We start from the raw sequence: 11,185 nt of genomic DNA, 5'->3' as shown, positions 1-11,185 counted from the left end.
GGCCGCGGAGGGCGAGGGCTCGGCCGCCCCGACGGAGGGGCCCGGGGGGGCGCCGCGCCCGCGCCCCAGCAGCATGACCTTCCTGCCCGGCGCCCGGGCCCCGCACCCCGCCGAGAGCCCCGGCTTCCTGCGGGGGGGCTCGCTGTGGGGCAGCCGCCGCTGGAACCTCTTCGGGGGCAGCGGCCGGAGCAGCCCCGGCCCCAGGAAGAACCTGAGCTCCCTGCGCAAGAGCTTCAGCTTCCGCCTGCGCCGGGGCCACGATCTGCGGCGCTCGGAGTCGGGGGGTCTCCTGCGCCCCGCGCGCCTCCGCACCAAGAGCGAGGGGGACGCCAGCTCCCTGCACACCTGCCCCAGCAAGCGGGACCTGCTCTACCCGGAGCTGGGCAGGGTGGGGGGCCGGCTGCACCCCGACCCCGGGCAGCCGGGGGGGCTCTGGAGACTCCTCACCAGCCGCTTCCGAAGGCGAGAGCGCGGCGGCACCGGCGGCGCCTGCCCCAAGGACCCCCACGGCGGTGCCGAGCCCGTCCTGCTGGGCAGCGGGCCACTGCGAGCCCTGGGTAAGTGACCGCCGGGGCCGTTCTGGCCTGGCCAGAGCCCCCCGGGGCCTGCGGGGACGGGCCGCCATGGCCCAGAGGGCTGGGCAGGGGCACCCCATCGTGTCCCAGCGCTGTGCGGGGTCTGCGCTGGGGAAAGCTGGGCTGCAGGGGGGCAGCGTGAGTGCTCGTGGGGCTGTTTCGCACTCCGGTGGCCGTGGGCTCGTGGGTGCTGAAGGAGCCGTGGCATGGCTAGCTGGGAGGGGATGCTCCCTTGCCGGCCAGATACCTGGGGGCCGAGCGCGTGTCCCACCTCCGTCCTTGCCCCCCAGCGAGGGCAGGGAGGGCTGAGCCTCACGCAGCGGCGTTGGGGGAGCAGAGGGAACTGAAGCTGTGGGAGGGGGAGAGGGGTCCTGCAGGTGGGCTCCCGAGCGAGTGGTGGCCACGCTCCCTGTGCCTCTGTGCCCGTCCCCTCCCTGCCCACAGCAGAGAAGGCACGGGTGAGCCCAGCCCTGGGAGTCCTTGGCATTGAACGCTGGCCTGTGTGCGCAGAGAGGAGGGATCGGGGCTGGCGGGGTCCCGGGGGATCCTCACCCTCCCCGACAGCGCTGCCCGGGGGGCTCCGTGCCCAGGACACATCCCAGGAGGGCCACTGGCCCCCCAAGCTCTGGCCGGCCCCCCTTGTCCCTGGGGTTCGCTGTGTGCCGGGGAAGGGTCCCAGGGTCTTGGGGTGGGTGGCCAAGGCTGCCCGGGGGGTTAAGGGACAGGACCCCGCCGTGTCCCCCAGCCGTGCTCTCCTGCTGGGGGGCCGTGCTCTGGCAGGGGTGCCCATGCCGGGGGCCGGGTGCCGTCTGGGTGGCGGGAGGTTCCCAGGCGAGGGGTGGCTGCGCTCATGGCTGGGGAATGTGGGTGTATCCGGGCCCTGCCTGTGCGGCGGGGGGCCTGTTCCTGCTTGCCGGTGGCTTCCAGCAGGAGCTGCGCCAGCAGCAGCCGGCCCGGCGGCCACGTTCCCAGGGGAGCAGCCGAGGTTGAGCAGCACCTGAGCTGGTGTCCTCGGCCCCGGCACGGCGGCTCCCGGGGACAGGCCGGGGCTCCCTTGGGGTCTGTGGGCTGGAGACCCCGCCGAGGCTCCGCTGGGCTGCACCGGCGAGGGCTGGGGGCCCTCCCTGGCAATGGTCAGTGAATGCCAGACCACTGCTTGTCAGGGGGGTAGCGCTTGCCACTGGCTCGTACTGGAGGGACAAGCTCAGGGGTGACCTTTCTGGATTGTCTCAGGGACTGTGGATCGTTGTGGCCGTTTTTGGTTCCATCTTCGCTGAGAACACCATTTTTGCCTTTATCTGCTTGGTTGTTCCCAATGGAGCTGCGTCCTCCTGGGGTCAACAAGGTGCGAAGAAGCAGTGGTGAAGTCTGCAGACCAAAGAGCCGATGCTTGTCCTGTGCAGTGTCCCCTCTCCCCCTTGTCCCTGCACTCGGGACACTGGTCCATGGGCTCTGGCTCGCTCTGCTGGGACCCGCCAGCCCCTTGGCCGGGAGGATGTAGATGGACGTAGTGCTCCGGTGTGGACAGGCTGGACGTGGCAGCTCAGGAGATCCCTGCCCCGTTCCTGTTTCAGGCTTGTGAGCCAACAGCGTTGGTGCTTTGTGGCAGCGCTGCCCACCTCAGCCCTGGGAGAGCTACTGGTGGGGCCCCAACGCCCCCCGGGGGGGCGGCTGCGGTTGTGGTTACCAGCCCTTGGAGAAGGCGGGTACGTGAGCGCGGGCCAGGATCCGCGCCAGCGCCGTGGCCCTGCTCCCGGTACCCGCCGTGCTTACAGCAAGCCCACGTTCCCACCCGGCGCCGCGCTCTGCCCACAGTCCCACCCCAGAGCTCGGAGGGTCTCGGTGCTGCTCCCCCAGCCCTGCCGGGACCTCCCTTGGACCACGTGGGTCCCCCTCGCCCCCTGCGGATGGAGGGGCTCAGCCGGGACCGAGCACGGCGAGGGGCGATCTGGGGAATGCAGTTTGTTGCCCAAAACAGACCTGGGGGGCTGGTCTCTGTGAGGGGATGAAGGCTGACAGGGAGCGTGATTTTCCGTAAATGAACCCGGGGAGGACAAGAGTCCCCGGGGCTGGAGAACAAAGTCCACACCGAACCCGGGCAGCGGGGACTGACCCCAAATAATGGCGGGCAGCAGCTCTGGGAGCGTTCCTGGGAAGGGAGGTGTGGGCTCTGCGGAAGCCCCAACAGGCACAGGCTGGGAAAGCTGGACTGGTTTGGGGCTGGAGGTTTCCCTGTGCAGGGGGGTTGGCGTGAGGGGCACAGTGTCCCCCACAGCAGGATCCAGGCTCCACAGCTCAGGAGGAGTTTCTCACATTCCCCTCTCCCGGAACGATGCTCTGCTTTTTCAGGTGCTTTAAAATCAGAGGTGACTCCCTTTCACTCTCCCGTTTGGTGCCTGGCCCCAGACCGACACGCAGGGCACGTGTGAGAGAGGGCACTGGGAGACGAGGGGGGTGTTTTTACGTTAATGAGGCGCAGTTTGCATAGCGAATGGAGTGAGTAGTGATATCTATCATCTCCTGTCGGTACCTGCCTGAGCTGCGCTGGGAGCGCCGGTGAGAGGCAGAGATGGGTTTAGAGACTGTGCCTCGGATGCTGGATCCAGGCTGGGCCCACACTTCAGAGAAACGTAGGAAATCTGAAAGGTATCCAGGAAGGAGCTGCTGGGTCCAGGTCTGAAAGGCCTGATTTTGGGCTGGGATCAGAGGATCTGGGTGCAGAGGTTTCTGCGCCACTCTGATTGCGGTCTGTGGGCATCCACAGGAAGAGAGGGCTTCGAGGAGCAGTGCCTTTGCTCCGGGGGTTAAGCAGCTCGAGCCCAGGTTAGACAAATCTGGAACAGTTTTTAGCGGGGAGGCGGGTGCCCGCAGAGCCTGCGTGTGGGGCAGCCCTGGGTTAGGGGTCTCTCCACGTCCCCAGCTCCGCTGGGCTGTCCCTTCCTCAGCCCCTGCCCGGGTGCTGGAGCAGGGGCAATCGCGTTCCTCCATCTGTGGGTGTTACGGGGGCTGGAAGGCAGAAGGTGCTGAGGGGTGTAAATCGTGTGGCTCTTCTGATATCTGCCCCAAGCCGCTGGGCAGGAGCAAGGGCGGCCGCTGGTGATGTCGCCCCGTTTCCCAGAGAGGGGCCAAGTCCTCCCCTTGCGCCGCCACGGAGCCTTCAGAGCTCTGGCGGGACAGTCTCTGCCTGGACGGTGTCCTGCGCGGGGTGTCCCTGCTGCGGGGCTCTCTGGGGAGCGCTGGCCGTGCCCTGCCCGTCCTTGACCCGGGGAAATGTCCCTTGTGCCGGCGCTGGGTCGCTATTGACCCCCGGGGAAGGCGGCTCTGCCCGGGCACGTCGCTCTCTCCTGCCCTTTCATCCGCCCCTGCGGGCGGGCGGGCGCGGAGACGCGGCCTGTGTGGGCACCGCGGGGTTTGCTCGGCCCCCGACCTGCTTTCCAGGCTGGTTTCAGCCTCCGAGTGAGTTCCCCGGTGGCTCGGATAACGAGTTGGTTAATTATTAGTTGCTGTGTGTGGAGAGCAAGGGCGGCTGGCAGCAGCGCTCCTGGAGCAGGAGGTGGATGAACCTGCTGCTCTTCACCCTCCGCCGGGAGCAGCCGGGGCCGGGGGCGGCGCTGCCCAGGCAGACCCTTCGTGGCCGCAGCGAGCGGCAGGGGGTCGGTGTGTCCACGGCCGGGTCCCACCGTGGTGGCTGTGACGTGACGGGGCTGTTGGGTCCAGCCTCTGGGAGGGAGGGCTCTGGTCTTGCCTCTTGGTGTGCGACGCTGCCCGTCCCACGAGAGTGGCCGGTGGGTCACCGAGGGTGTCCAGGGTGACTGACAGAGGGACATCAGATACCTGGAGTGTCTGCTCTGTCACACAGTCATGGAATGGTTTGGGTGGGAAGGGACCCTCAGGACCCCCCAGTGACACCCCCGGACACCTCCCACCAGACCAGGTTGCTCCAAGCCCCCTCCAACCTGGCCTTGAACCCCTCCAGGGATGGGGCAGCCACGGCTTCTCTGGCCAACCTGGTCCAGGCTCTCACCACCCTCACACCAAACAAGTTCTTCCTGAGATCTTTCCTAAATCTCCCCTCTTTCAGTGTCAAACCCTTCCCCCTCCTCCTAGGGCTCCCCTCCCTCATCCAGAGTCCCTCCCCAGCTTTCCTGGAGCCCCTTGAGGGACTGGAAGGGGCTTCAAGATCTCCCTGGAGCCTTCTCCAGGCTGAAGCCCCCCAGCTCTCTCAGCGTGTCCTCACAGGAAAAGCAGTGGTGCTCCCCGGGGTTTCCGGTCTCTCAAAGTCCTTTATTACATTATTAACATACAGTAAGTGCTGCTCCTTTGTTTCCCCCCTGCCCCGCAGCCTCATCTGCCTTCGAGTGGAGGATGAACTTCCTTGTCCGAGGCAAATGAAGGGCTTGGGTTTTGTCAGGAGTGGCCGCTGGCTACTTCTGATATTCCAGGTGCTCTCCAGGCTCTCACTTCTCCTCTTCCAAGTCTGGTTTTGTTTGGGAGTCTGCTGTTTGACCGGCTCCTGGGGACTGTTGGGGTGTAGATGAAGTGTCGGTGATTCCTGTGGCAGCAGGGAGGGTGTTCCCCGCACTGCTCCAAGCCGGGACTGACTGTTACAACCTTCTTAAGCCTATTACAATGTTCTGCAAATTACCTAACGTACATGTAATTAATTGTGTTCACTTTCAGTCATAAGCATAGATTACAGTGTGCCTTCTGCATGTGCGATGGGCTGGTGTAGCTGGTGCTCAGGGCACTGCTTTCACCACCATGGGCCCTCAGTTCTGTGGTCCTTCACACCATGTGCCCCCAAAAAAGGCGTCTGGTCTCTGGTGTGTCCCCCGTGCCTCAAGAAAGGGACGCTGTAGGGCTGTGTGTTCCCTCCTGAGGACATGGGCTCAGTGGCCCCTGTCCCGGCTTGGCCATTCTCCCCGTCCCGAGCTCTGGAGCCTCCCAGGCACCTCACGCAGCCTCATGGCTCCGGACGGGGTGGGAGAGGTGAGCCGAAAATCTCCTGCCTGGGGAGAGCGTGGCGGGATCCTCATGGGGGTCTAGAGGGAGACCACCGTGCCCTGATGATTTCTCCTTCTGTTCTGCAGACTCGTTTGTGAACAGCCAGGAGTGGACCCTGAGCCGCTCGGTGCCTGAGCTGAAGGTGGTGAGTACCCCTGCCTGGGGCACCCCGGGGCCTCTCATCCTGCTCCAAACCCCCAGGAAAACCCCACGTTTTATGGTCACCTGCTGGAAATGCGCAGGGGCTGCAGCCTCAGGGAGGGGAGGGAGGAGCTGGGGGAAGGCGAGGGCATCTCGGTGCCTCACACCTGTGAGAGGCTGTTGGTCACTGGGATGTGACGGTGGAAAGGCAATGTTTGATCACCTCACCCTTCCCCTGGCCACCGCCGAGCTGAAGCTCCCGGCCAGGTCCTGCACGGGCTGGAGCTTCTGGCGCAGCAAATGCAGGGCAGATCCCGAGTGGTGGTTTGGGCATTTGTCCCCGTTGGTCACCCTCAGAGCAGCCATCCCAGTGCAGAGTGTCCCGCTTTGAGGTCAGGGTGCAGGAGGACGCAGAGGAGGTGGCAGACAAGCACCGGGGGCAGACCCCGAGCCCGGGCTGAAGGAGGGAGCGGGACCTCCTTGCTGGTGGCCATGAGCTCCTGGGCCGGCTGGGCCACCTTCAGTGGCCGTGCTGCCAGCGCAGGGGTGGCACTGGAGGGGACACTGCAGGGGCAGGACACTGCGGGACTCCAGGTGTCTGTTCTGGGGGATCTGTCCCACCACCCCGCTCTGCTGGTGCTTTCCATGGCAGCCTCTGATGCCCTTTGAAGGCTCCTGGTGGGTCTCCCTTCAGTCCTTTCAGGATTCATATTTTTTCTGTCTTAATCCAAGAAACAAGAAACGTTTTTGCAAACCCTACCAGCACCACGCTGCCACAGCTCTTCTTATCTGCAGTTAAGGAAAAATTAAAACAAACCCTGCATATTCATTTGTTAGTTTGGCTTGTAAAACCTGTGTCTGTTCAGAAATACTCCCCAGCTCTTCTGCGTGCCGCCTCTGACAGCTCAAGGTTCTGCAGGGCAGCGCTGGAAGCTAAACAAACCCAGAGCTTTTCCTTCTTCCTCAATTAGCGCAATCCCTTTCCCATGTTTTCTGTGACCCCCAGGGATCTCTGTCGCTCCAGGGTTCCATCCGGCCAGCGCAGCTCTTGCCAAAAGCCTGGGGGCTTTTCACAGTCTTGGCTGGAGCCCTTTCCGTGGTGTCCGGGGCTGGGTGGCCAATGCTGGCCGTGTTGGGACCCTGCGCAGACCGCGGGTGATGGGGTGCTCCTCTGGGATTTCTTCTGCGGCTGCAAAGGGAAGGATGTCGTAGAGGAGCCGCTTCTGCTGGGCCTGGGGTGGTGGGGACGGGGACGGGGAAAGCCGGGCAGGTCCTGAGCTCTTGGGAGGTGAGTGCTCTGCCACAGCAGCGTCGCTGCCGCAGCGGGACGCGAGCGCCGTGCCTTGCTGCCCGTGCCCGTGCCACTGCTGTGCCCAACATGTGTCCTTTTCCCTCTGCCAGGAGTTCTGACACCCCAAAATTCGGGATGTTGTGCTGGGAGAAGAGGGGTTTTTCTTCTTCTTTCCATCCCCAAAATTCAGGATATTGGGCTGGGAGAAGAAGGTTCTTCCTTTCCTTTCCATCCCCAAAATTTGGGATGTTGGGCTGGAAGAAGAGTGTTTTTCCTTTTTCCATCCCTGAAATTTGGGATGTTGGGCTGGGAGAAGAGGGCTTTTTCCCTTCGAGCTGACTGTGGCTTTGGAGGACGGGTGCCCCCGAGGAGCAGAAGGGCTGTGGAAAGGGCTGATGTGGCTCTGAGGGGGCTGCACTGGTTTGGGGGAGGACAAGAGTCCTCACCACCCTCCGTCTGGGTGGCTGCGCCCCAGTACCCACTGCTCCCTGCCCAGCGGAGACCAGCCCATGGCCCCTGGCTTCTCCCTGAGCACCAGCGGGGTTGTGCCATCCCCTGTGCCCTCTCACCACCGTCTCTGCCCGTTGGCACATGCCTGGTCACTGGTGGCCTCCCCTGGTGTAGAGGGGACGGTGCCGGGCCTGTGGGCAGTGGGTGATGCTCTCCTCTCTTCCAGGGCATCGTGGGCAACCTGTCCAGTGGCAAGTCGGCCCTGGTGCACCGCTACCTGACGGGCACCTACGTGCAGGAGGAGTCTCCCGAGGGTAAGGTCTGGCTTCCAGGGAGTCTGGGGGGGTGGCCTGGGTCCTCACTCCTCTCCCTGGCTCTGAAGGTGTCCCCCCGTCTCTGCACCCCTCCTGCCGGGCTCTGCAGCCTCCCCTGGCCTTCCCTGGGGGTCTGCCCTGAGTGCCCCCCCCTCACCTCACCCCCTGCTTTGCTCTCTTCCCAAGGTGGCCGATTCAAGAAGGAGATCGTCGTGGACGGTCAGAGTTACTTGCTGCTGATCCGAGATGAAGGGGGCCCCCCTGAACTCCAGGTAGGAGACCTGTTCCCCCAGGGTCCCTTCCCACCGCCTCCTCTGGCGGGATCAGAGGGCTCCTGGGGAGGGACCTGCCTGGCTGCCTCCAGGGAGCCGGGTGGTGGGAGGACACCAGGACTGCGAGGCTGAGGAGGGGCCACCCCTGTGGTGACCCCAGGGTCCCCGCGGTGCCGGGGACCTTGTGCCGCAGGGGCTGGGCTGACCCGGCCACAGCCCCCCATGCTGGCCCTGTGGGCAGGGGGCTCTGGCTTGTCTGGGCTCTGACGGCCAGTGTCTCTCCCGCAGTTTGCTGCCTGGGTCGATGCCGTGGTGTTTGTCTTCAGCCTGGAGGACGAGATCAGCTTCCAGACGGTCTACAACTACTACCTGCGGCTCTGCAGCTACCGGAACACCGCCGAGGTGCCCATGGTGCTGGTGGGCACACAGGGTGAGAGCGGGGCGGCCGGGACCTCCCCGCACCCTCCCTGACTCCGGCGGGAGCACCGGGGACACGTCCACGCTGGCGAGAGAGCTCGGGGTGTTGGTCTGTGACAGCGGGGAGCGGGAAGCAACCAGGGCCTGGGTTTGGGGGGGTCTCTGCTGGGGCATCGCCCCTTGTCCTCTGGGCTGAGCCGCAGCAGGCAAGGTTTTTGGGGAGGGGGCAGCTTTGCTTTCAGGACCCGAGAAGAGGCCTGAGCTGTGGAGCTCCGTCTCCGCCGAGGGATGTGGGGAAGAGCAGCAGAGCCCAGAACTGCCCTCGCCCCACTGTCCCCACAGGGCTGGAGCCAGGGGGGGCTGGGATGGGGACTGTAAGGGATCTGTCACAAAACCGCAGCTGAGCCTGGCAGTGGGGGCAGGAGACACAAAGCCTGGGGCACCCCAGGCCTGTCTGGGCCAGGGGCTGCTGCTGGAGAGGGGCCGCCATGAAAGAGGGGAGCCTTTGGGCATGATGCCTGCCCGGCCCGTTCCCGGCCTCCAAAAGCCTTGCTGTGTGTGCCCGGGGTGCAGGGATGCAGGGATGGGCAGCCACGAGGGCATCGCAGCAGGTCTGGGCTCTGCTCTTCTGAAACCAGTGTTCCTCCTGTCTGCAGAGGGTGAAGCACAGGCGGAGGGAGCCGAGGCTGCAGAGGGTGTCTGGACATGAGGGTGACAGCAGGGAGCAGGAGCTGGGGACGGAGGGTGCGAGGGAAGGAGGTGTTGGCAGGAACCCGGTTCCTGAGCAGCGTGACCTGTTCTTGGTGAAGAGGAGACTCTGAGGCTGGAAATACAGGCAGTGACAGCAGAAGTCACAGGGGTGTCTGCTCTGGACCCCAGATTAGGCGTAAAACAAAGTTGTTAAACTTATGCTATTTAAAGGTTGTGGAATGGGTGTCAGGACTGAGCGATGTTGGCTGAGGACGGGGCCGGGGTTGCTGCGTGTGCCCTAGAGGCTCAGGAGGGGAGGAGCGATGGCAGAGCGGCCGGTGACCGTTGTCCCCAACTTAGAGCCAGGGGGGTCACAGCCTCCGTATGGTCACAGGGGAGTTTGAGGGTGACTTCCTTACAGTGCGAGTCCCAGGACTCCTTCGGCTGCTCCTGAGAGGGTTCATTTGCAGCCCCTGCTTGTCCCTGGCACGTCTTCAGGAATCAGAATCCTCTTGGGAATGTGGTTTTTCCGAAACACGTGAGCACTTCGCAGCCATCTGGAGTACAAATTAAGCCTGTTTTTTAGTGTTGTCCACCAGGGCCCCAGTGAGCGCATCCCAGCAGCTCGGTCTTTCCCGGTTGACCCAGGATGATTTCTCCCTTTGGTTCTTCAATCCGTAGGGTATGGCCGTGAGACCTAAAACCACCAAGACTGGCAAATGCTTTTGTCTCTGCAGCTGAGGTGGCCTCGCAGAGGAGTGCCCTCGCTTGTTCCAGCAGCCATGGCCAGTGGCACGTTGGCAGACGGCAACGTTAGTCATTCCTAAGGCATGGAAACACCGTGCACCCTCACACAGATGAGGCTGTAGCTGGACCCAGGGTCAGGCTGCTCACACCTCTGTCCCCAGCACTCTGTCTGCTGTCACCGAGCGTCCCACTGTCTCCGACAGCTCCACTGGTCACCGTGTGCTTGTGTGAATGGTGGTGGTGTGTCCCCTTCCCAACCCCCAGGCTGCCTCGCTGTGCCAGCCACAACTCCCACTGGGTTCTGCCCCCAGAGACCTCGGTGCCTGGCTGGTTTGCAGAGTTGAATAAGGTCCATTTAAAAAAACTGTTTGTCTAAAACCCAGTTCATTTTAAAAGATTCATTTAACAAATCTGTTTTTCTACAAAGCTGGGGCTGTAACCTGAGGCATTTACAGGACAGGGGGTACTCTGTGTCTCAGTGTGTGAAGGGAGGGAGGGCAGTCAGGAGTGTCCCCTGGGACCTGGGGATGCAGGTACTTGCCTTTTAACCTCCTCTCCCTTTGGTTCCCAGACGCCATCAGTGCCACCAACCCCCGGGTCATCGATGACTCCCGGGCACGGAAGCTCTCCAATGATTTGAAGCGCTGCACGTACTACGAGACCTGTGCCACCTACGGCCTGAACGTGGAGAGAGTCTTCCAGGATGGTAACAGCCGGCAGCGGGGGGTATCTGGGGGGGACAGGGCCGCGGTGATGTCCCAGAGAGGGGCTTATGCTGCCTGGACCCCCAGGAGGGGCTCACCTGGACCCGCTCTCGGGTAGAACAAGGCAGTTTGGACGCGTTCCTGTGCCGTTGTTTTACAGACACAGACCGGGTCTGAGCAGGAGGACGTGCTGTATGAGTGATTCCTGAGCGTGTGGCACATAGGTGGAGTGCACGTGGATGTGCACAAGGGACCGTGGGGATGGTTGTGTCCCCGAGGTGGGTCTGTGTGAGCCTGCAGAGGGCACGTGAGGGTGCAGAGAGGGGTTTGGTGGCCTTTTGTGGAGAGGAGGAGGCAGAGTGGAACCTTTGGGTGTCAGAGACAGGGGAGCGGCAACCAAAGGGCCGGATGGGGCAGCTCTTCCTCTCGGGAGCAGAGAAGAATAAAAAAAAAAGCTACAAAAATTAATCAAAGGCTGAAAAAAATACCTGGTAGTGAGACACTCAAAGAGATTATCCATTGAATAAATCAGAAAGAAGGCCGAGAGGTGACTTGATTGCAATGAAGAGTATCCACATAC

At 63.2% G+C, this 11,185-nt stretch overlaps 1 protein-coding gene across 2 annotated transcripts in view; it reads left to right on the top strand.

Moving 5' to 3' along the window:
- The first annotated feature begins 49 nt into the window (after positions 1-49).
- Positions 50-11,185, top strand: part of AGAP3 (ArfGAP with GTPase domain, ankyrin repeat and PH domain 3) — a 77,875-nt gene continuing 66,739 nt past the window's right edge. Inside the window, exons 1-6 of one of the 2 annotated variants that reach the window (XM_014957999.1) lie at positions 50-557; positions 5,666-5,724; positions 7,688-7,775; positions 7,962-8,047; positions 8,336-8,477; positions 10,473-10,607. In XM_014957999.1, the coding sequence (XP_014813485.1) occupies positions 74-557; positions 5,666-5,724; positions 7,688-7,775; positions 7,962-8,047; positions 8,336-8,477; positions 10,473-10,607 (994 nt within the window). In that variant the 5' untranslated portion in view covers positions 50-73. Of the gene's footprint in view, positions 558-5,070; positions 5,565-5,665; positions 5,725-7,687; positions 7,776-7,961; positions 8,048-8,335; positions 8,478-10,472; positions 10,608-11,185 lie in introns of those variants that run through there. The other variant, XM_014958000.1, reaches the window with a different exon arrangement.

The sequence above is a fragment of the Calidris pugnax genome, unplaced genomic scaffold, assembly GCF_001431845.1.
Source record: "Calidris pugnax isolate Ruff unplaced genomic scaffold, ASM143184v1 scaffold388, whole genome shotgun sequence".
Lineage (NCBI taxonomy): Eukaryota > Metazoa > Chordata > Aves > Charadriiformes > Scolopacidae > Calidris > Calidris pugnax.
The sequence above is the reverse complement of the archived record's forward strand: the minus strand, read 5'-3'. Positions and strand labels throughout refer to the sequence as shown.